Here is a 26,081-nt window from a genome sequence, read left to right on the forward strand (position 1 = left end):
GTTTAGTTGATATGGATCATGTGATCACTTAGATGATTAGAGGGATGTCTATCTAAGTGGGAGTTCTTTAATAATTTGATTAACTGGACTTTAATTTATCACGAACTTAGTACCTAATAGTATTTTGCATGTCTATGTTGTTGTAGATAGATGGCACGTGTTGTTGTTCCGTTGAATTTTAATGTGTTCCTTGAGAAAGCAAATTTGAAAGATGATGGTAGCAATTACACGGACTGGGTCCGTAACTTGAGGATTATCCTCATTGCTGCACAGAAGAATTACGTCCTGGAAGCGCCGCTAGGTGCCAAACCTGCTGCAGGAGCAACACCAGATGTTATGAACGTCTGGCAGAGCAAAGCTGATGACTACTCTACTCGATAGTTCAGTGTGCCATGCTTTATGGCTTAGAACCAGGACTTCAACAACGTTCTGAACGTCATGGAGCATATGAGATGTTCCAAGAGTTGAAGTTAATATTTCAAGCAAATTCCCGGATTGAGAGATATGAAGTCTTCAATAAGTTCTACAGCTGCAAGATGGAGGAGAACAGTTCTGTCAGTGAGCATATACTCAGAATGTCTGCGTATAACAATCACTTGATTCAACTGGGAGTTAATCATCCAGATGATAGTGTTATTGACAGAATTCTTCAATCACTGCCACCAAGCTACAAGAGCTTCGTGATGAACTATAACATGCAAGGGATGGATAAGACGATTCCCGAGCTCTTCGCAATGCTAAAGGCTGCAGAGGTAGAAATCAAGAAGGAGCATCAAGTGTTGATGGTCAACAAGACCACCAGTTTCAAGAAAAAAGGCAAAGGGAAGAAGAACGGCAAACAAGTTGCTGTTCAGGAGAAGAAACCCAAGTCTGGACCTAGGCCTGAGACTGAGTGCTTGTACTGCAAACAGACTGGTCACTGGAAGCGGAACTGCCCCAAGTATTTGGCGGATAAGAAGGATGGCAAGGTGAACAAAGGTATATGCGATATACATGTTATTGATGTGTACCTTACTAATTCTCGCAGTAGTGTCTGGGTATTTGATACTGGTTCTGTTGCTAATATTTGCAACTCGAAACAGGGACTACGGATTAAGCGAAGATTGGCAAAGGGTGAGGTGACAATGCGTGTGGGAAATGGTTCCAGAGTCGATGTGATCGCGGTCGGCACACTACCTCTACATCTACCTTCGGGATTAGTTTTAGACCTAAATAATTGTTATTTGGTGCCAGCGTTAAGCATGAACATTATATCTAGATCTTGTTTAATGTGAGACGGTTATTCATTTAAATCAGAGAATAATGGTTGTTCTATTTATATGAGTAATATCTTTTATGGTCATGCACCCTTAAAGAGTGGTCTATTCTTTTTGAATCTCAATAGTGAAGATACACATATTCATAGTATTGAAGCTAAAAGATGCAGAGTTGATAATGATAGTGCAACTTATTTGTTGCACTGCCGTTTAGGTCATATTGGTGTAAAGCGCATGAATAAACTCCATTCTGATGGACTTTTGGAATCACTTGATTATGAATCACTTGGTACTTGCGAACCATGCCTCATGGGCAAGATGACTAAAACACCATTCTCCAGAAGAATGGAGCAAGCAACAGATTTGTTGGAAATCATACATACTGATGTATGTGGTCCGATGAATGTTGAGGCTCGTGGCGAATATCATTATTTTCTCACCTTCACGGATGATTTGAGCAGGTATGGGTATATCTACTTGATGAAACATAAGTCTGAAACATTTGAAAAGTTCAAAGAATTTCAGAGTGGAGTGGAAAATCATTGTAACAAGAAAATAAAGTTTCTATGATCTGATCGTGGAGGAGAATATTTTAGTTACAAGTTTAGTCTTAATTTGAAACAATGCGGAATAGTTTCGCAACTCACGCCACCCGGAACACCATAGCGTAATGGTGTGTCCAAACGTCATAATCGTACTTTACTAGATATGGTGCGATCTATGATGTCTCTTACTGCTTTTACCGCTATCCTTTTGGGGTTATGCTTTAGAGACAGCTGCATTCACGTTAAATAGGGCACCATCTAAATCCGTTGAGACGACTCCTTATGAACTGTGGTTTGGCAAGAAACCAAAGTTGTCGTTTCTTAAAGTTTTGGGTTGCGACGCTTATGTGAAAAAGCTTCAACCCGATAAGCTCGAACCCAAATCGGAGAAATGTGTCTTCATAGGATACCCAAAAGAAACAGATACTTCAGACTTTGGTGGTCGGTGAAGATCTCGCAATGATTACCGAGAAGGTAATGTCGCCACTGCTTCAGTGCATGAATGACAGCAGCAAGCTCAAGGTCGTGAACTGGGTAGTTTTCTTCGTGAGGGCGCAGTTGACGAGAGGCATAAGCAATCACTCTGTGCTCTTGCATTAGGACACAGCCTAATCCTTGACGGGAAGCGTCGCAGTAAATGACGAAGTCCTTCTTAGTATCAGGTGGAGCAAGCACTGGGGCAGAAGTCAACTTGTCTTTGAGCGCCTGGAAACTTTCCTGACACTTGTCTATCCATTCGAACTTGACGCCTTATGCAACAGATTAGTCAGAGGCCTGGCAATCTTGGAGAAGTTCTCGACAAATCGACGTCAATAGCTGGCGAGACTGAGAAAACTTCGGACTTGCTTGACATTCTTCGAAGGAGTCCAATTGAGAATAGCCTGAACTCGTTCAGGGTTGACGGCAATACCATCCTTGGAGATGACATGCCGAAGATAGGTTACTTCGGGGAGCCAGAATTCATACTTGGAATACTTAGCACACAGTTGATGCTCTCGAAGCTTTTCCAGCACAAGACGAAGATGTTCAGCATGTTCTTCTTTGTTCTTGGAAAATACAAGGACATCATCCAAATAAACCACGACGAACTTGTCGAGGTAATCCATGAATATATAGTTCATCAGATGAGAGAAGGTGGCGGGAGCATTCGTTAAGCCGAATGACATGACGGTGTACTCGTATGATCCATACCGAGTCACGAAGGCGGTCTTTGGGATATCCTCTTCATGAACACGGATCTGGTGGTAACCCAACCTCAAGTCGAGTTTGGAGAACACTGATGAGCCAGCCAGTTGATCATAAAGATCACTGATCCGAGGAAGAGGATATTTATTCTGAATGGTAGCTTGGTTTATAGGACGGTAGTCTTGGACCAATCGGTTTGTCCCATCCTTCTTCTTAACAAAGAGAGAAGGTGCTCCCCAAGGAGAGCAACTTGGGCGAATGAAACCTTTGACAAGAGATTTGTCGATTTCCTCCTTAAGCTCAATGAGTTCATGCGGCGGCATCTTGTAGGGTCGTTTGGCTATAGGGGTGGTGCCGGGTTTCAACTCGATGATGAATTCGACAGCTCTAGCAGGGGGAATCCCTGGAAGTTCTTCCGGGAAGACGTCTTGGAATTCATGAACGATGAGAATGTTTTCAATGCCCTCGAGTGGTGCAGCGTTCAACGCATTCAAGGCATAAAGCCGCCTCGGCGTTCTGAACTAGATGAGCTTGGTAAGCAATTATTTCATCAGAAGGGTGTAGCAGATGGACGACCTTAGTGGCGCAAACTATAGAAGTAGTATGCACTTTCAACCAATCCATTCCCAGAATGAGGTCGATGCTACAGGACTTCAGTGCGATGGGAGAGGCAAGGAATTCCAGTCCTTCGATTTCAACGGGGACGTTGTTGCAAATCATGGAGGTCCGACATTGGCCGCGGGAGTGTGTACTAATAGCGAAGTGTTCATGTCCTCACTTTTAATACCATACATGAATGCAAAATCTGTTGGGGAACGTAGTAATTTCAAAATTTTCCTACGCACACGCAAGATCATGGTGATGCATAGCAACGAGGGGAGAGTGTGATCTAGTACCCTTGTAGATCGACAACGGAAGCGTTTGGTTGATGTAGTCGTACGTCTTCATGGCCCGACCAATCAAGCACCGAAACTACGGCACCTCCGAGTTTTAGCACATGTTCAGCTCGATGATGATCCCCGGACTCCGACCCAGCAAAGTGTTGGGGAAGAGTTCCGTCAGCATGACGGCGTGGTGACGATCTTGATGTACTACTGTCGCAGGGCTTCGCCTAAGCACCGCTACAATATTATCGAGGACTATGGTGGCAGGGGGCGCCGCACACGGCTAAGAATATGATCACGTGGATCAACTTGTGTTCATGGGGTGCCCCTTGCCTCAGTATATAAAGGATGGAGGAGGAGGAGGCCGGCCAAGGCAATTGGTGCGGCCAGGATGTGGAGTCCTACTAGGACTCCAAGTCCTAGTAGGAGTCCACCAAGAGGGGAGGAAGGGAGAAGGAAGTGGAGGAGAAGGAAAGGTGGCCGGCCCCCTTTTCCCTAGTCCAATTCGGACCAGAGGGGAGGGGGGGCGCAGCAGCCCCTTGGCCCTTTCTCCTCTTCCCACTAAAGCCCATCAAGGCCCATTGCTTCTCCCGTAACTACCCGGTACTCCGAAAAATACCCGAATCACTCGGAACCTTTCTGATGTCCGAATATAGTCGTCCAATATATCGATCTTTACGTCTCAGACCATTTCGAGACTCCTCGTCATGTCCCCGATCTCATCCGGGACTCGGAACTCCTTCGGTACATCAAAACTCATAAACTCATAATATAACTATCATCGAAACCTTAAGCATGCGGACCCTATGGGTTCGAGAACGATGTAGACATGACCGAGACATGTCTCCGGTCAATAACCAATAGCGGGACCTGGATGCCCATATTGGCTCCTACATATTCTACGAAGATCTTTATCGGTCAGACCGCATAACAACATACGTTGTTCCCTTTGTCATCGGTATGTTACTTGCCCGAGATTTGATCGTCGGTATCCAATACCTAGTTCAATCTCGTTACCGGCAAGTCTCTTTACTCGTTCTGTAATACATCATCCCGCAACTAACTCATTAGTTGCAATGCTTGCAAGGCTTAAGTGATGTGCATTACCGAGAGGGCCCAGAGATACCTCTCCGACAATCGGAGTGACAAATCCTAATCTCGAAATACGCCAACCCAACATGTACCTTTGGAGACACCTGTAGAGCTCCTTTATAATCACCCAGTTACGTTGTGACGTTTGGTAGCACACAAAGTGTTCCTCCGGCAAACGGGAGTTGCATAATCTCATAGTCCTAGGAACATGTATAAGTCATGAAGAAAGCAATAGCAACATACCAAACGATCGGGTGCTAAGCTAATGGAATGGGTCATGTCAATCAGATCATTCATCTAATGATGTGATCCCGTTAATCAAATAACAACTCTTTGTCCATGGTTAGGAAACATAACCATCTTTGATTAACGAGCTAGTCAAGTAGAGGCATACTAGTGACACTCTGTTTGTCTATGTATTCACACATGTATTATGTTTCCGGTTAATACAATTCTAGCATGAATAATAAACATTTATCATGATATAAGGAAATAAATAATAACTTTATTATTGCCTCTAGGGCATATTTCCTTCAGTCTCCCACTTGCACTAGAGTCAATAATCTAGATCACATCACCATGTGATTAACATCGATTGTTCACATCATCATGTGATTAACACCCATAGTTCACATTGCCATGTGACCAACACCCAAAGGGTTTACTAGATTCAGTAATCTAGTTCACATCGCTATGTGATTAACACCCAAAGAGTACTAAGGTGTGATCATGTTTTGCTTGTGAGAGAATCTTAGTCAACGGGTCTGCCACATTCAGATCCACATATATTTTGCAAATTTCTATGTCAACAATGCTCTGCATGGAGCTACTCTAGCTAATTGCTCCCACTTTCAATATGTATCTAGACCGAGACTTAGAGTCATCTAGATTAGTGTGAAAACTTGCATCGGCGTAACCCTTTATGACGAACCTTTTTGTCACGTCCATAATCGAGAAACATATCCTTATTTCACTAAGGATAATTCTGACTGCTGTCCAGTGATCTACTCCTAGATCACTATTGTACTCCCTTGCCAAATCAGTGCAGGGTATACAATAGATCTGGTATACAGCATGACATACTTTATAGAACCTATGGCCAAGGCATAGGGAATGACTTTCATTCTCTTTCTATCTTCTGCCGTGGTCGGGCTTCGAGTCTTACTCAACTTCACACCTTGTAATACAGGCAAGAACTCTTTCTTTGACTGCTCCATTTTGAACTACTTCAAAATCTTGTCAAGGTATGTACTCATTGAAAAAACTTATCAAGCGTCTTGATCTATCTCTATAGATCTTGGAGCTCAATATGTAAGCAGCTTCACCGAAGTCTTTCTTTGAAAAACTCCTTTCAAACACTCCTTTATGCTTCACAGAATAATTCTACATTATTTCCGATCAACAATATGTCATTCACATATACTTATCAGAAATGTTGTAGTGCTTCCACTCACTTTCTTGTAAATACAGGCTTCACCGCAAGTCTGTATAAAACTATATGCTTTGATCAACTCATCAAAGCGTATATTCCAACTCCGAGATGCTTGCACCAGTCCACAGATGGATCGCTGGAGCTTGCACATTTTGTTAGCACCTTTCGGATTGACAAAACCTTCTGGTTGCATCATATACAACTCTTCTTTAATGAATCCATTAAGGAATGCAGTTTTGTTTATCCATTTGCCAGATTTCATAAAATGCGGCAATTACTAACATGATTCGGACAGACTCAAGCATAGATATGAGTGAGAAGCTCTCATCGTAGTCAACACCTTGAACTTGTCGAAAACCTTTTGCGACAATTCTAGCTTTGTAGATAGTAACACTACTATCAGCGCCCGTCTTCCTCTTGAAGATCCATTTATTCTCAATTGCTTGATGATCATTGGGCAAGTCAACCAAAGTCCAAACTTTGTTCTCATACATGGATCATATCTAAGATTTCATGGCCTCAAACCATTTCGCGGAATCTGGGCTCATCATCGCTTCCTCATAGTTCGTAGGTTCGTCATGGTCAAGTAACATGACCTCCAGAACAGGATTACCGTACCACTCTGGTGCGGATCTCACTCTAGTTTACCTACGAGATTCGGTAGTAACTTGATCTGAAGTTACATGATCATCATCATTAGCTTCCTCACTAATTGGTGTAGTAGTCACAAGAACAGATTTTGTGATGAACTACTTTCCAATAAGGGAGAAGGTACAATTACCTTATCAAGTTTTCTACTTTCCTCCCACTCACTTCTTTCGAGAGAAACTCCTTCTCTGGAAAGGATCCATTCTTAGCAACGAATGTCTTGCCTTCGGATCTGTGACAGAAGGTGTACCCAACAGTTTCCTTTGGGTATCCTATGAAGACATATTTCTCCGATTTGGTTTTGAGCTTATCAGGATGAAACCTTTTCATATAAGCATCACAATCCCAAACTTTAAGAAACGACAACTTTGGTTTCTTGCCAAACCACAGTTCAGATTGTGTCATCTCAACAGACTTAGATGGTGCCCTTTTAAACATGAATGCAGCTGTCTTTAATGCATAACCCCAAAACGATAGTGGTAAATCGGTAAGAAACATCATAGGTCGCACCATATCTAATAAAGTACGGTTATGACGTTCGGACACACCATTACATTGTGGTGTTCTAGGTGGCGTGAGTAGTGAAACTATTTCACATTGTTTTTAACCGAAGACCAAACTCGTAACTCAAATATTTGTCTCCGTGATCAGATCGTAGAAACTTTATTTTCTTGTCACGATGATTTTCCACTTCACTCTGAAATTCTTTGAACTTTTCAAATGTTTCAGACTTATGTTTCATCAAGTAGATATACCCATATCTGCTCAAATCATCTGTGAAGTTCAGAAAATAACGATACTTGCCGTGAGCCTTAACACTCATCGGACCGCATACATCAGTATGTATTATTTCCAATAAGTCAGTTGCTCGCTCCGGAGAATGGAGTCTTAGTCATCTTGCCGATGAGGCATGGTTCGCAAGCATCAACTGATTCATAATCAAGTGATTCTAAAAGCCCATCAGCATGGAGTTTCTTCATGCGCTTTACACCAATATGACCTAAACGGTAGTGCCACAAATAAGTTGCACTATCATTATTACCTTTGCATCTTTTGGTTTCAATATTATGATTATGTGTATCACTACGATCGAGATCCAACGAACTATTTTCATTGGGTGTGTAACCATATAAGGTTTTATTCATGTAAACAGAACAACAATTTATTCTCTTACTTAAATGAATAACCGTATTACAATAAACATGATCAAATCATATTCATGCTCAACGCAAACACCAAATAACACTTATTTAGGTTCAACACTAATCCCGAAATTATAGGGAGTGTGCGATGATGATCATATCAATCTTGGAACCACTTCCAACACACATCGTCACTTCACCCTTAACTAGTCTCTGTTTATTCTGCAACTCCCGTTTTGAGTTACTAATCTTAGCAACTGAACTAGTATCAAATACTTAGGGGTTGCTATAAACACTAGTAAAGTACACATCAATAACATGTATATCAAATATACTTATGTTCACTTTGCCATCCTTCTTATCCGCCAATCACTTGGGGTAGTTCCGTTTCCAGTGACCAGTCCCTTTGCAGTAGAAGCACTTAGTCTCTGGCTTAGGACCAGACTTGGGCTTCTTCACTTGAGCAGCAACTTGCTTGCTGTTCTTCTTGAAGTTCCCCTTCTTTCCTTTGCCCTTTTCTTGAAACTAGTGGTCTTGTTAACCATCAACACTTGATGTTTTTCTTGATTTCTACCTTCGTCGATTTTAGCATCACGAAGAGCTTGGGAATTGTTTCCGTTATCCCTTGCATATTATAGTTCATCACGAAGTTCTACTAACTTGGTGATGGTGACTAGAGAATTCTGTCAATCACTATCTTATCTGGAAGATTAACTTCCACTTGATTCAAGCGATTGTAGTACCCAGACAATCTGAGCACATGCTCACTAGTTGAGCGATTCTCCTCCATCTTTTAGCTATAGAACTTGTTGGAAACTTCATATCTCTCAACTCGGGTATTTGCTTGAAATATTAACTTCAACTCCTGGAACATCTCATATGGTCCATGACGTTCAAAACGTCTTTGAAGTCCCAATTCTAAGCCGTTAAGCATGGTGCACTAAACTATCAAGTAGTCATCATATTGAGCTAGCCAAACGTTCATAACGTCTGCATCTGCTCCTGCAATAGGTCTGTCACCTAGCGGTGCATCAAGGACATAATTCTTCTGTGCAACAATGAGGATAAACCTCAGATAACGGATCCAATCCGCATCATTGCTACTAACATCTTTCAACATAATTTTTCTCTAGGAACATATCAAAATAAACATATGAAAGCAACAACGCGAGCTATTGATCTACAACATAGATATGCTAATACTACCAAGACTAAGTTCATGATAAATTAAAGTTCAATTAATCATATTACTTAGGAGCTCCCACTTAGATAGACATCCCTCTAATCCTCTAAGTGATCACGTGATCCAAATCAACTAAACCATGTCCGATCATCACGTGAGATGGAGTAGTTTCATTGGTGAACATTACTATGTTGATCATATCTACTACATGATTCACGCTCGACCTTTCGGTCTCCGTGTTCCGAGGCCATATCTGTATATGCTTGGCTCGTCAAGTATAACCTGAGTATTCCGCGTGTGCAACTGTTTTGCACCCGTTGTATTTGAACGTAGAGCCTATCACACCCGATCATCACGTGGTGTCTCAGCACGAAGAACTTTCGCAACGGTGCATACTCAAGGAGAACACTTCTTGATAATTTAGTGAGAGATCATCTTATAATGCTACCGTCAATCAAAAGCAAGATAAGATGCATAAAAGATAAACATCACATGCAATCAATATAAGTGATATGATATGGCCATCATCATCTTGTGCTTGTGATCTCCATCTCCGAAGCACCGTCATGATCACCATCGTCACCGGCGCGACACCTTGATCTCCATCGTAGCATCGTTGTCGTCTCACCAATTTTATTCTTCCACGACTATCGCTACCGTTTAGTGATAAAGTAAAGCATTACAGCGCGATTGCATTGCATACAATAAAGCGACAACCATATGGCTCCTGCCAATTGCCGATAACCCGGTTACAAAACATGATCATCTCATACAATAAAATCAACATCATGTCTTGACCATATCACATCACAACATGCCCTGCAAAAACAAGTTAGACGTCCTCTACTTTGTTTGTTGCAAGTTTTACGTGGCTGCTACAGGCTTTAAGCAAGAACCAATCTTACCTACGCATCAAAACCACAATGATAGTTTGTCAAGTTGATGCCGTTTTAACCTTCGCAAGGACCGGGCGTAGCCACACTCGGTTCAACTAAAGTTGGAGAAACAGTCACCCGCAAGCCACCTATGTGCAAAGCACGTCGGGAGAACCGGTCTCGCGTAAGCGTACGCGTAATGTCGGTCCGGGCCGCTTCATCCAACAATACCGCCGAACCAAAGTATGACATGCTGGTAGGCAGTATGACTTATATCGCCCACAACTCACTTGTGTTCTACTCGTGCATATAACATCAAACCATAAAACCTAGGCTCGGATGCCACTGTTGGGGAACGTAGTAATTTCAAAATTTTCCTACGCACACGCAAGATCATGGTGATGCATAGCAACGAGGGGAGAGTGTGATCTACGTACCCTTGTAGATCGACAATGGAAGCGTTTGGTTGATGTAGTCGTACGTCTTCACGGCCCGACCGATCAAGCACCGAAACTACGGCACCTTCGAGTTTTAGCACACGTTCAGCTCGATGACGATCCCCGGACTCCGATCCAGCAAAGTGTCGGGGAAGAGTTCCGTCAGCATGACGGCGTGGTGACGATCTTGATGTACTACTGTCGCAGGGCTTCGCCTAAGCACCGCTACAATATTATCGAGGACTATGGTGGCAGGGGGCGCCGCACACGGCTAAGAATATGATCACGTGGATCAACTTGTGTTCATGGGGTGCCCCTTGCCTCAGTATATAAAGGATGGAGGAGGAGGAGGCCGGCCAAGGCAATTGGTGCGGCCAGGATGTGGAGTCCTACTAGGACTCCAAGTCCTAGTAGGAGTCCACTAAGAGGGGAGGAAGGGAGAAGGAAGTGGAGGAGAAGGAAAGGTGGCCGGCCCCCTTTTCCCTAGTCCAATTCGGACCAGAGGGGGGGGCGCAGCAGCCCCTTGGCCCTTTCTCCTCTTCCCACTAAAGCCCATCAAGGCCCATTGCTTCTCCCGTAACTACCCGGTACTCCGAAAAATACCCGAATCACTCGGAACCTTTTCGATGTCCGAATATAGTCGTCCAATATATCGATCTTTACGTCTCGGCCATTTCGAGACTCCTCGTCATGTCCCTGATCTCATCCGGGACTCCGAACTCCTTCGGTACATCAAAACTCATAAACTCATAATATAACTATCATCGAAACCTTAAGTGTGCGGACCCTACGGGTTCGAGAACGATGTAGACATGACCGAGACATGTCTCCGGTCAATAACCAATAGCGGGACCTGGATGCCCATATTGGCTCCTACATATTCTATGAAGATCTTTATCGGTCAGACCACATAACAACATACGTTGTTCCCTTTGTCATCGGTATGTTACTTGCCCGAGATTCGATCGTCGGTATCCAATACCTAGTTCAATATCGTTACCGGAAAGTCTCTTTACTCGTTCTGTAATACATCATCCCGCAACTAACTCATTAGTTGCAATGCTTGCAAGGCTTAAGTGATGTGCATTACGGAGAGGGCCCAGAGATACCTCTCCGACAATTGGAGTGACAAATCCTAATCTCGAAATACGCCAACCCAACATGTACCTTTGGAGACACCTGTAGAGCTCCTTTATAATCACCCAGTTACGTTGTGACGTTTGGTAGCACACAAAGTGTTCCTCCGGCAAACGGGAGTTGCATAATCTCATAGTCATAGGAACATGTATAAGTCATGAAGAAAGCAATAGCAACATACTAAACGATCGGGTGCTAAGCTAATGGAATGGGTCATGTCAATCAGATCATTCATCTAATGATGTGATCCCGTTAATCAAATAACAACTCTTTGTCCATGGTTAGGAAACATAACCATCTTTGATTAACGAGCTAGTCAAGTAGAGGCATACTAGTGACACTCTGTTTGTCTATGTATTCACACATGTATTATGTTTCCGGTTAATACAATTCTAGCATGAATAATAAACATTTATCATGATATAAGGAAATAAATAATAACTTTATTATTGCCTCTAGGGCATATTTCCTTCAAAATCCTCTGACATGAATGAATGTGATGCACCTGTATCAAATAAAACAGATGCTGGTGCTGAATTTACGAGGAGTGTACCCATCACAGTAGCAGGCTGGTCTAGAACTTCAATGAGATCAACGTGGTTGGCATGAACACGACCATAAGACTTGGCATTGTTGTTGCGGGGCTGGTTGCTTCCACGGCCAGTTGCTGGGAGAGCCAGTTGATTCTGGTTCTGGTTGCATTCCCTAGCACGGTGCCTTGGTTGACCACACCTGAAGCACAAACCATTATTGGGAGTGGGGACAGGAGCTTGGGGTGGTGGACCTGGAAGCCTTGGCTGCCTAGTTGGTGGGGGAGGCAGACGTGGTGCAGCATAGGACTGTCTTGGAGCAGGTGCAGTTGGCTGGTACATGCTGTTGGGAATCCATATCCTACGCTTCTGTGAGGACGGGCCCGAAGATGAGCCCATGTCATGGTTGCGCCTGTGAGAGCTCTGGTGTTCCTACAGACCAGTTTTGACATTGATGGCCTTGTTCACCAAGGTGGCGAAATCAGCAAAGTCATGCACTAGAAGTGCGAGCTTGATGTCAGCTTGAAGGCCATCATGGAACTTCTCCTGTCTGCGTGCATCAGTTGCAATGTCTTCTTCAGCATAGCGGGACAAGTCAAGAAACTCCCGCTGATAAGCTTCAACAGTTTTGTTGCCTTGGGTGAGGTTGCGGAACTCACGCTTCTTACGGTCCATGACTCCCTGAGGAATGAAGCGAGCACGGAAGGCAGCTTGGAACTCTGGCCAGGTGATGATTGTTCCAACTGGCAGAGTACGCCTGTGGCTGTCCCACCATTGAACAACGGGTCCCTTCAAGAAGAAGGAAGCAAAGGTGACATAGCTGGCAGGGGCTACATCAGCAGACTCCATCTCGTAGGTGATGTCACGGAGCCAGTCATCAGCATCCAGAGGCTGAGTTGAGTTGCGGTACACGGTTGGGTTGAGGCACATAAAATCCTGCAGAGTCACTTGGGTTGGCTGCTGGTTCATATTGGGGCGAGGGTACTGAGCCATCATATTTTCCATGAATTGGCGGTTCAACTCTAACTGTTGTATCATACCAGCCATGTACTCAGGCGGTGGTGGGGCATGGCCACCATGACCATGACCACCTGGTCTAACCATCCTGCCAATATATAACAGGGGTAGTTCAGCATTGAGAATTCGCAAGGGCAAAAATCATTCATGATGAAACATGCATAATGAAAGGACACATGATAGATACTACATAGTAGTTGGCATTTCTTACAAAAGTGATCATGCATAGAGTTTGGTACATAGAGTTCAGTACACAGACTAAGAACATCATAGGCGGCACGCAGGCTCGCGACGAATGCATCTAACACTAACAAGCAAGCCTACATCAGTCCCAGGAGGAACTGCAGAGGTAGGTGTAGCCTGACAGCTGGTAGTGACGCGAAGGGAAGACCTCCACGCGAGTAGTCTGGGGTCCGCAGATACTCTGGTGCAGAACCCGATGCGCAGGTGGCAGGAGAGGACCAAGTGCGGGAGAGTAGCCTCCCACATCTGGCCAGCCGACACCCTAGGGCATCACGGTCCTGGCAGGGTAGATCACAAAACGCGACAGATCACCAGATCGGACAGAGGGGTGCAACAGCGTCAGAGCACGATACAGGTGCTGACGGGTGGTGTACAACTCATGTCGAAGAGCTCGGTTAGCTCTATCCAACCCATCAGCATGCAGAACTAGGTTCTGATGGTAGAAGGGCTCTCAAGTGACAGTGGAGTAGGCAGCAGTGTAGTATCCCTCCGCACCAACATCGGATGCGATAGCAATGTGCCTGAAGGGGGAGGTGTCCAACTCCTGATACTCTCCACGAAGACGTGTCAGAGCATCATAAGCAGCATCGTGGACCGCCATATCGATAGTCACTCCAACACCATGAGCAGTGTGCAACACGGTAGTGGAGTCATACTCCCGAGAGTAGAGGTGGACGATGGCACGGTACTGCTCCTGGTTGAAGTCCTGGTACTCCTCGTAGACGGTGTACTCAAGGTGCCAGCAATAACCCAGATAGGTCATCATCTCAACAAACACAGCAGGTGATCCTGAGGCACCAATGGCCGTCATGTGGCGCACGACCTGTCTCGTGGGTTCCATCTGAAAACAAAGATGTTTTCACAGGAGTCAAATGACAATGTGGATAATGTTCAAATACTACTCTAAAGAATAACTAGGGCTTATCCAACTTTGGGGTGAACGTGGTCATGGGATCCTAATGTTAGAGTTAGTAAAATCGTTTAACCCGAGTAGAAGAGAGTTCAGAGTCCCAGAGTAAGGATAGAGGAGTAAAAGATCCTAATACCACCCAGATGGCGACGTGGGCCCGTAAGGCACACAGCCATGTTAGTACAAGTTTTTGTAATGTATAGACTCGACTTCGGCCAAGGAGTGTGGAAGGGGGATTCCTACAGGCAGTCGGCTCTGATACCAACTTGTGACGCCCCTGATTTGATCATACATTAATCATACACGCAAACGTGTATGATCAAGATCAGGAATTCACGGGAAGATATCACAACACAACTCTACAAATAAAAATAAGTCATACAAGCATCATATTACAAGCCAGGGGCCTCGAGGGCTCGAATACAAGAGCTCGATCATAGACGAGTCAGCGGAAGCAACAATATCTGAGTATAGACATAAGTTAAACAAGTTTGCCTTAAGAAGGCTAGCACAAACTGGGATACAGATCGAAAGAGGCGCAGGCCTCCTGCCTGGGATCCTCCTAAACTACTCCTGGTCGTCGTCAGCGGGCTGCACGTAGTAGTAGGCACCTCCCGAGTAGTAGTAGTCGTCATCGACAGTGGCGTCTGGCTCCTGGGCTCCAACGTCTGTTCGCAGCAATCGGGTATAGAAAGGAGGAAAAGAGGGAGCAAAGCAACCGTGAGTACTCATCCAAAGTACTCGCAAGCAAGGAGCTACACTACATATGTATGCATTGGTATCAAATGGATTAAGGGTATCATATGTGGGCTAAACTACAGAATGCCGGAATAAGAGGGGGATAGCTAGTCCTTTCGAAGACTACGCTTCTGGTAACCTCCATCTTGCAGCAGGAGAATAGAGTAGATGGTCCTTCCCAAAGTAGCATTGCATAGCATAATCCTAACCGATGATCCTCCCCTCGTCGCCCTGTGAGAGAGCGATCACCGGTTGTATCTGGCACTTGGAAGGGTGTGTTTTATTGACTATCCGGTTCTAGTTGTCATAAGGTCACACTTTTCTGGGTCATGCCCGGCCTCGGAGGATCAACACGTTGCAGCCCTACCTAGGCACAACAGAGAGGTCGGCACGCCGGTCTAAATCCTATGGCGCAGGGGTCTGGGCCCATCGCCCATTGCACACCTGCATGTTGCGAGGGCGGCCAGAAGCAGACCTAGCTTAGCAGGCGTTCCAGTCCAATCCGGCACGCGCCGCTCAGTCGCTGACGTCACGAAGGCTTCGGTTGATACCACGACGTCGAGTGCCCATAACTGTCCCCGCGTAGATGGTTAGTGCGTATAGGCCAGTGGCCGGACTCAGATCAAATACCAAGATCTCGTTAAACGTGTTATCTTGAAATAACCGCGAATGCCGACCAGGGCCAGGCCCACCTCTCTCTTAGGTGGTCTCAACCTGCCCTGTCGCTCCGCCACAAAGATCCACTCAGAGGGCCGTCGGGACAAACGTCCTTTCGGACCCAATCCGTGAATCACTCGCGGGTACTCCTACGAGCCGACCCGTCTTTAGTCACCACAAGTATCATATATTATGTATATAAGTATATACCCGTGACCACCTCCCGAGTGATCAGGACCCGGTAGTATAGCATGGCAGACAGACAAGAATGTAGGGCCACTGATGATAAACTAGCATCCTATACTAAGCATTAGGATTGCAGGTAAAGGTAACAACAGTAGTAGAAAGGACAGGCTATGCATCAGGATAGGATTAACGGAAAGCAGTAACATGCTACACTACTCTAATGCAAGCAGTATAGAGGAGAGTAGGCGATTTCTGGTGATCAAGGGGGGGGCTTGCCTGGTTGCTCTGGCAAGACAGAGGGGTCGTCAACACCGTAGTCATATTGGGTAGCAGCGGCGTCGGTCTCGGTGTCTAGCGAGAGAAGAGGGGGAAGAAACAATAAATATAATGCAAACAAAAGCATGACGATGCATGACATGACAAAGCGTGATGCTAGGTGTGCCCTAACGCGGTACGAGGTGGTACCGGTGAAGGGGGAAAACCTCCGGGAAAGTATTCCCGGTGTTTCACGTTTTGGGACAGATGAACCGGAGGGGGAAAGTTGCGTGTTTGCTATGCTAGGGATGTGTGGCGGACGAACGGGCTGCGAACCCGGATTCGTCTCATCATTCTGAGCAACTTTCATGTTGAAAATAATTTAATCCGAGTTACGGATTAAAAGATATGATTTTCTAAAGATTTTATTAATTTCTGGAATTTAATTAATTACTTAATTTAATTCGAAATTGGATTTATGACATCAGCATGATGTCATGGTGATGTCAGCAGTCAACAGGGGTTGACTGGGTCAAACTGACGCGTGGGTCCAGTGGGACCCACCTGTCATACTCTATTAGGTTAATTAGGGTTTAGTTAATTGATTAGGTTAATCTAATCAGATTAATTAGTTTAATTAATTCTTTAATTGATTAATTAAGTTAAGTTAAGTTAATTAATTAATAATTTTATTTATTATATTTTTAATCCCTTTTTAAAAAAAACGTTCTGGGGTCATGGGGCCCCTCTGTCATTGGCTAAGGGGCCTTAGCGGGCACTGGGTGCAGGAGGGTGCGGGCGTAACCCGCAGCCCGATTGGGCTCTGCTACGGGCACCAGCCTGAACGAGCGAAGATGGTCGCCGGTGAACGGGTGGGGGCATTCGGGGCCGTCCCACGGGCGGCCGCAGCGAGCAAAGAAGACGCGGGCGCGCGGCGTGCGGGGCTGAGGCGGCGGCCAGAGCGGGGCAACGCTCGACGGCGGGCACAGGGGGGGCAGCGGTCGGCGTCGGGTGTTGTGAGCGGTGGACGGCGCGGCGAGGCGCGGACGGCAACACCAGTCAGCAGCGGCAGAGGGAGGCACCGCGCGACCGGAGTGACGTGCGGGCGCAGCAGTAGCAGGGCGGCGCTGGCGGAGCAGAGCTGCGGCAGCGGAGCGGCACGGCAGAGCAGAGGCGAGGCCGCGAGCGAGTGCGGGCACGCGAGTGCGGTCGACGGGCGCGCGGGGATAGGGGAGAGAGGGGAGGCGCGGGGTGCGGGCGCGTGCGCGGTTCGGCGCGGCCAGGAGCAGGGAGCCGGCCACGGCGCGGGCGCGATGTCGCTGGCGAGCGCGTGCACTGGACGAGGCGGAGGAGAAGAACGGGGGCTCACGGGGGTTCGTAGGGTTCGGGGCAATGGTGGTTGGAGAGGACGACGGCGACGATCCAACGGAGAGGAAGCTGGTCGACGAGGTCCAGGCGGGGGTGGGGGGCGCTGGCGTGGTGGCGACGTCGGGGTTCAATTCGGGCGGCGGTGTCAGGGACGGCGTCGGTGGCCTCCCTTCTCGATCCCGATCCAATTGGGGAGAGGTGGAGATATTTCGGGGAGAGTGGGGCTTGTCGGTGGGGGTCTGGGTAGTGGGGGGTTAAGGAGTGAGGGGGTGGCCTGGGCCTGGCCTGGTTGGCCCTTGTTGGGTCGGTGGCCTGCTGGGTTTTCCCTTTTTTCTGTTAGTTTGTTTTCTCTTTTGTATTTTCTTTCTTTTATTTCTTTTCTTTTTCTGTTTTATTTAATTTAGGGTATTTAGGTACTTTAAAAAATTATGTCTTCTACACCATAATTACATATACAATTTGTGGCACCGCCCGAACATTTTTGTTTTAACTTTTGAAAATTTCATTATCTAACTTTATTTTAAATTTGAATTTGACTCGGTTTTGAACTAACGGTAGATTAGCAACAGTAACCGTGGTGACGTGGCACCATTAGCGTGGATTTACTGTAGCTTGATTACCCGGGCGTTACATTATTGACCACGTCGGAGCACGATCAACCTGACCACAAAGGTCTATTTCCTACAAGCAAACGAAGAACAAGTAAGAAACTAAGATTGCAATATGGATATTGCGAATATAAGATGAAAATTTTATTGATCAAGGTGGGGTTCTGTGACGTCTTGGTCTGGTCGTTGAACACAAACGAAGTACACAAAGTTGCAGCGTTGGCGAACTTTTAATATAAACAAAACCCAAAGTCTGAACGATACCCTAAGGGCTGTATATATGGAGGAGAGAGGGGGGAATTTCGTGGCCCTTGGAGGAGGGGTCCGAAATCAACCCCAGCTCTTGTTTCCCCACACATACAGACTCTAAAAACAGCCTATAATCAAGTATTTCGAAATTACATGGGCCTGGCCCAAAAATAAGGTGACGCAGCACCTAGGATAGCCTTTGGACGATATTCATGAAGTGACATCTTATATATTTCGTCCAAGGCTTCATGCACTCATTATGGTGGCTTCAAACTCCTGAAATCATCACTTGTAACTCCGTTCTTGTTCCTCTTGCGCACGCCATCATCTCCATGCTTGAACTTGCTCCAAGGTTTATCTTTCTTGTCCAAGCTAGGCCCTTCATTTGTAAGCAAAACAAATATATCCAATTTAGGCAACATCATATTCTCATGAACATTAGAATCATTACCAAGAAACGAAAGTACCTGATAATTTAATTGGCGTGCGCGAGCTCTATTAATTGGTCCAGTATGTATAGCAGCAGGGACTATGGGTGTAACAATGGTATTGATGTCCTCATCAGGCTCATGCCGCAGGGCATCCAGATGGAGGAGATGCCGACGAATAAGAAGAAGAAGAGACCGGCGGTTGTCGTCTCTTCTTGCGAGAGCGACGAGGCGGCGATGGCTCGGTTTGGTCGGGAGCGTCCCAAATACGTTCAGGCCGAGCAGGAGTTCTACTGGAAACGTGATGTCGAGGAGAAGAAGAAGAAGAAGGAGGTGAAGAAGGAGGACGAGGCCGCCCCTTCGACGGTGATCCCAGCGAGTCATCGTCGGAGGGGGACGAGAAGTTCTGGGGGCTCTCGGATGACTCCAAAGAGTTGTAGATGCCCTCGGACAATGAGTAGTTTTGCTAGTTTAAATTTATGCATTTACGTTTGAACTATGTTGAAATGAAGTAGTAGTTGGTCGTTTTCAAAATTTTACATCTTTATTTTGGACCATCTGTTGGAGTTGTTCTTTTACATCTCTGTTTTGGATTATCTGTTGGAGTTGAGCCTTTTTTAAAGATGTAAAAATCACTTTTTAATTTTAAATTTTTACATCACCGGTTTGGAACGTGAAAATATACATTATTTATTGAAGATGCTCTAATTGACACATGAGTTCATTACCAGTTAGGAGCATCAAAATATACATCATCTATTCAGGATGCTCTAAGGCTGGTCACAATGGGTAAGAACATAAGCTAGTAACGTACACACTTCCCTAGATTATGTTACTACCTCCATAGTGGATAGGAACATCTATATAGTGTCATGCAACGATGTATTTATTAGGTTATAGACTCATTATTTCTTGGAGTGTGTGATGTTTCGGTAACTAAGCTAGTTACCACAAGCACCTCCCTCTTTATTAAATATGTGTCACATAAGCAAAGTTGTATTGAAGTGTGTGATGTTACTCCTAAGACCTCTCCCAATGCAATGGTGCTTAGATGAGGTGTTAAGTGCATTAAATATCTTAGCAACTCAACTCCCCAATGCATAGGTGCTTAACTTGTTGTTGCTAAGCACACTTTATTTAATGAGTTAACACCTAAAGTCTTTCATGCATTGGTCAAATTGTTTTATTTAAGTGGTTTGCCTAGGTTTTCGCGCTTGGCATTGGTTCTTCCTGGGTCATCAAAGTGCTCTCTCTCCCCTTTTTAAATGATGTGCCATGTCATTTTTTCGCTTATGTGGCATGCTTAGCACCTGTCCACGATGGAGCACTGGGAAGGGTCTAAATTTCTCCCCATTGTGACCAGCCTAATTGACGCATGGGTCCGACATGCCAACTAGTCCACGCGCATACTTCTGTATTATCTGGTCCCACCTTCCAGCCACTCCACGCGAGTTGCCCCGAGCCCCCCCGACCACCCCCTGTTTCTTCTGGTAGCAATACCAACAATTCCTTTTCCCCTGTCCTGCCCAACTCGGCAACTTCCCTTTCTCCCACAACCCCAGCTCCTCCAGATCTCGATGCGGCGCAAGCTCGCCGGCGACGCGACAGCGTCGGCTTCGGCCGGCGGCGGCTCAGTCCCGTCCGAAGCAGACCTGGCGCAGCTCTCCACCGCCATCTCGGCGGGGGAGGACCTGGGCCCGTTTGTCCGGCGTGCGTTCGCCTGCGGGCGGCCGGAGCCGCTTCTATCCTCGCTCCGCGCCGTCGCGCGGGACCGCGAGTCCGAGATCGAGGAGCTCTGTCGCGCGCACTTCCACGACTTCATCCGCGCCGTCGACGACCTCCGCTCTCTCCTCGCCGACGCCGAGGTGCTCAAGGGCTCCCTCTCGGCCTCCCACTCTGCACTCCTGTCATCTTCAGCGCCGCTGCTTGCCTCGCTCGAGTCGTTCCTTGCCGCGCGAGCTCTCGCCGGGAACCTCTCATCCGCTCTCGCCTCCTCCCACCGCTGCGTCCGCCTGCTCGCACTCGCCGCTCGGGCTAATGACCACCTCCAGGCCGGCAACCACAGTCTCTACCTCGCCCTCCGCGCCGTCGATGCCATTGATCTCAACCTTGCCTCTGGCCCCGAGCCGCTGCCTCTTCCTGCCCTTCGCCGCATGCTGCTCAGCCTCGTACCCGCGGTGCGCGTCCACGCTGAGCGCGAGATCTCCAGGGAGTTCGCCGACTGGATGGTCAGCATCCGGGCTGCTTCGCGGCACCTTGGACAGGTGGCCATTGGCCGCTCAGCTGCGGCAAGGCAGCGCCAGGAGGAGCTCCGCTCCAAGCACCGCCCGCTGGAGGAGTCCATCACCCTGGACGATGACGGAGCTGGTGACCTCGACGACTTTGCTGCAGCCACGGCGACGTCTGATGGGTCGGATGGTGCCGCTGCAGCATCGTTTGACCTCACACAGCTCTACCGTGCCATGCACATACACCAGACACTGGCGCTTGGGGAGCGATTCAAGAAGTACTACCTGGAGAACAGGAAGCTCCAGTTAACATCCGACTTTGATGTGATTGCGGCAACACCATTCCTCGAGTCTCATCAGGTGTTCTTCGCGCAGATTGCTGGATTTTTTATTGTCGAGGACCGTGTGTTTCGAACAGGGGGTGGACTTACATCCCGGGTGGATGTAGATGCATTGTGGGAGGCTGCAGTAGGAAAGATGATCTCCGTGCTGGAAGATAACTTCTCTAGGATGCAGACAGCAAACCACCTGCTTCTCATAACTGATTATGCTGCCTTGCTTGCTGCCACAATGAGGAGATATAGTTATCCAGTTGGGATGCTACTCGACGTGCTGGCTAAGCATCGGGATAAGTACCATGACTTGCTGCTTGCTGATTGCCGGAGACAGGTGGCAGAGGCACTGGCTGCAGATAAGTTTGATCAGATGCTCATGAGGAAGGAGTATGAGTATTCAATGAATGTGCTTGCTTTTGGGATTCAGAGCTCTGATATCACACCGGCATTCCCATATGTCGCGCCGTTTTCATGCACTGTGCCAGATATTTGTCGTATTGTGCGGTCATTCATTGAGGACTCGGTGAGCTTCATGGCGCATGGGGGCGGTGGTGACACATATGCAGCAGTGAAGAAGTACCTTGGTCGGATACTCTCAGAGGTTGTGAATGCTTCGATACAGAAGCTTGTGGATTCAGGCAGTGGTCTGAGTGTCTCTCAGGCAATGCAGGTTGCTGCAAACATGTCCATAATGGAGCGTGCGTGTGAGTTTTTTACACGCCATGCAGCGCAATTGTGTGGTGTGCCTCTACGCGCAGTAGAGCGTGGGCGGCGTGACTTTCCACTTCGCAAGTCTCGTGATGCTGCAGAGGCGCTTCTGCTGCGGCTATTGTGTTCTAAGGTTGACGAATTCATGCGGCAATCTGATGGTGTCAACTGGATAGCTGATGACCCACCTGCTGGGGGCAATGAGTATGCCAATGAGGTCACTATCTATCTGGAGACTCTTACTTCAACTGCTCAACAGATCCTTCCTCTTCCAGTGCTCCGTCGTGTTCTTGTCGCAGTTCTTGTGCATATCTCTGAGAGGATTATTGCCCTATTCTTGAATGACTCAGTGAAGCGGTTTAGTGCTAGCGCGGTCATCGGTATAGATACTGATCTTAAAATGTTTGAGTCATTCGCAGACAACATGTCCAGCCTGTTCCTGGACTCTCATCAGGATTCTGCAGCAAGTGAAATGAAGTCTGCACTGGTGGAGCCGAGGCAGCTGGTGAATCTTCTTATGAGTAACAGCCCAGAGAACTTCCTTAACCCAGTGATCCGTGAGAAGAGCTACAATAAGCTTGATTACAAAAAAGTGGCAATTATCTCGGAGAAGTTCAGGGATACCTCAGAGAGCTATTTCTCGACATTTGGAACTAGGGGTGCTAGGCAGAATCCAAAGAAGAAATCTCTGGATACCCTTATCAAGAGGCTTCGAGAAGCTAGCTAGTCTCTACCCTGCAGTAAGATAATACGTGCATGTAATTTAGCTTGTATGTGGTGTGCATTATGTGTGTTAAAATCATTGTTCTTCTACATACTACAATTTTCTTGAAGGTAGAGTGCTTGTTCCATATGTCTGGATATCTTAATTTGATTCTTTTATTTACTCATCAACAGTATGATCAAGAATTCAAGATATAGTACATCATTTGTTTTCGCTACCTTGCAATAACAACTTGGATATTTATGTGTACGATCTACAACTAAGAACATCTCCACGGATGCCCAAAAATTTGAAGCCCTAAAAATGGCTATAGGTGAGGTGAGAAAAGTTTTTGCTTTTCGAGCAACCCAAAAACGGATGCTCTAAAATTTGAGAACCACATGAAGCAGGACAGGAGACGGATCCAAAAACTGATGCTCTAAGGCCAACTCCACCGTGCGACTCCATCCTGTTCGCGCGCGTCTGTTTGAGGTAAAACGGACGAATAGCGCGGCCTAGCGCGCGGTCTCAAACGGACAAATGTCCGGATTCCGTCTGTTTTCGACCCATTTTGGCCCAAACTTGCGCTCGGTTTGGGGTGAAACGGACGTGCGCGGACGGCCTGGACGCACGCCCTTGTCCCCCCGTGGCCCGCCTGTCGGGGACAATAACTGTTCCTTCGCTCTCAACGCTTGCACCCTCTCTCTCCCACCCGCCCCGCTGCCGGCGCCGCCGCTATTCTCCGGCCGCCTCCTCACCGCGCAGCTCTCGGCCGTCCCTACCAAACCACGTCTCGACATGGCTGCTACCACGCCCGCACTTTGGCTGTAGTTTTGGCCGTCGATGGGAGGTTTGGCCGTCGTCGTCTTTGCCGGTCGCAGAGGGGACACGAACGCCGGCGACGTACCACGACGGCCTCGGCAGCTTCCGACGAGAGCTCCAGAGCGGCCAGTAGCCGGCCGGCAACTACCCCTGCTGCGTCCAGGTGATCATCGCGGCCTCTTCGCCACCACGACCGCAAGGCGTTCGACATTTTGCCCACAAAGGTATGGACAGTGGAGATGAGTTTTTCTTCCATCACTTCCTTTGTTCATCGGACGATTCGTCGTCGGATGATGAAGACCTTGTGGTGGCTGCACTGGTCGTTCACGACCACATTCAACGGCAGCTTCCTCGGTACAGGGGGTCAGTCCCTGGCCGTGCTCCCAATCTGAACCGCAACAGGGAGAGAGGCCACGCCCTGCTCTATGCCGATTACTTTGCCAACACCCCGCTCTTCAAGCTGGATAAATTCCGTCGCCATTTTCGAATGGCAAGGCATGTGTTCAATCGTATCCGAGAGGGAGTGGTTGCTCATGACCCATACTTCGAGTGCAAGACGGATGCCCTTGGCAAGCTTGGATTCTCCTCTTACCAGAAATGCACCGCGGCCATCCGCATGATTGCATATGGAATTTCAGGCGATCTGGTAGATGAGTATGTGCGTATGAGTGAGACAACATGTCTGATGTCAATGTACAAGTTTTGCCAGGCTGTGATCGAGGTGTTTGGCCCAGAGTACTTGAGGCAGCCAACTGCCGCTGATATAGAGAGATTGTTGGCGACCAACGCAGCTAGAGGCTTTCCAGGCATGCTTGGCAGCATAGATTGTATGCACTGGGAGTGGAAGAACTGTCCATTTGCTTGGCAGGGCCAGTACAAGGGGCATGTCAACGGGTGCACTGTCATATTAGAAGCGGTGGCATCACAGGATCTTTGGATATGGCATTCTTTCTTCGGCATGGCAGGTTCTCACAATGATATCAACGTGATGCAGCGTTCTCCAGTCTTCGCGAGGCTTGCAGAAGGCCACTCCCCACCTGTCAACTTTGAGATCAACGACCACCAGTACAACAAGGGATACTATCTAGCAGATGGTATATATCCTCAGTGGTCAACTTTTGTGAAGACAATCTCGAAACCCCAAGGTGAGAAGAGAAAGAGATTTGCCCAAATGCAACAAAGTGTTAGAAAGGATGTGGAACGTGCTTTTGGTGTGCTTCAATCCCGGTGGGGTATCGTTCGAAACCCTGCACTGTCATGGGATGAAAGGAAGCTTTGGGAGGTGATGGCTGCTTGTGTGATCATGCACAACATGATCGTCGAGGACGAGCGTGATGAGAGTATCTTCGACCAAGGATTTGATTATCAATGTGAAAATATTGAGCCCCTGCACCAAGACCCGGCCACATTTGAACAGTTTGCCCAATTCCACCGTGAGATGCGTGATTGGCGCACTCATTTGAATCTTCAAAATGACTTGGTTGAGCACGTGTGGGATCACATTGGCAACCAATAGATGTATTGGTCCATTTTATGTTCAGTCAAGATAATTTCGATTTGGTTGTAAAACTATTTTATTAAAGTCAATTTCAATTGGGTTGTAAAACTATTTTAATTTTCAGACAAATATTTGGGTTGTAAAACTAGTTTTGATGAAAATATGGGCATTTTTGGCCCTGACGGACAGGATGGGGCAAAGGGATGGGGCTGCGCGCTGGGCGCACAGCCACCGCATCCCAGGACACGCCCGGACACGACCCCATTGCCCTACCCAAACGGACAGAATCCGGACAAAATGGACGTCCGTTTGGGGTCGCACATAGACCGTCAAATGGTCCGGCCGAGTCCGAGACATGGACAGACGAGCCGACCCAACGCGCATCCCCGTCCTATCCTTAAATTGTGTCCATTTTATATCAGGCTCGACCCACTCTAGGCGCATAGTTGAGCGAGCATTGTGGTCACGGACAACGAACGAACGGGCATGCGGTGTCTCGGCGTCCGCCTCAGGACCACGTGTCGGTCGTCCAACCACCTCCCACCGACTCTAGTCAATGCGCACAGATGGTTCGGCTCGCAAGTCAGCCACCCAAACGGCCCCCGACCACATCCTTTTTATGGGGAAGCCGTGGACTTCACTGCAATTTCCACTTCCCCATCCCCATCCACTTCCCCACCATTGCCCCCTCCATCGGAGACACCAAACCCTAGCCGCGCCAACCTCGCTCCCCGCCGGCCATGGATTTCCAGAAGTGGCACCCAGCAAGAAGACCAAGCACG

General features: G+C 47.2%; 1 protein-coding gene across 1 annotated transcript; it reads left to right on the plus strand.

Annotated features, from left to right (window-relative positions):
• The first annotated feature begins 20,484 nt into the window (after nt 1–20,484).
• Nucleotides 20,485–23,212, plus strand: LOC125543817 (exocyst complex component SEC15B). The gene has a single exon (XM_048707298.1). The coding sequence runs from the start codon at nt 20,583–20,585 to the stop codon at nt 23,001–23,003; it is 2,421 nt and encodes an 806-aa protein (XP_048563255.1). The 5' UTR covers nt 20,485–20,582; the 3' UTR covers nt 23,004–23,212.
• The last annotated feature ends 2,869 nt before the right edge of the window (nt 23,213–26,081 follow it).

The sequence above is a fragment of the Triticum urartu genome, chromosome 3, assembly GCF_003073215.2.
Source record: "Triticum urartu cultivar G1812 chromosome 3, Tu2.1, whole genome shotgun sequence".
In the NCBI taxonomy this organism is placed as follows: Eukaryota; Viridiplantae; Streptophyta; class Magnoliopsida; order Poales; family Poaceae; genus Triticum; species Triticum urartu.

Coding starts and splice junctions, on each gene's coding strand:
- LOC125543817 (XM_048707298.1), top strand. CDS start 20,583: ATGCGGCGCAAGCTCGCCGGCGACGCGACAGCGTCGGCTTCGGCCGGC.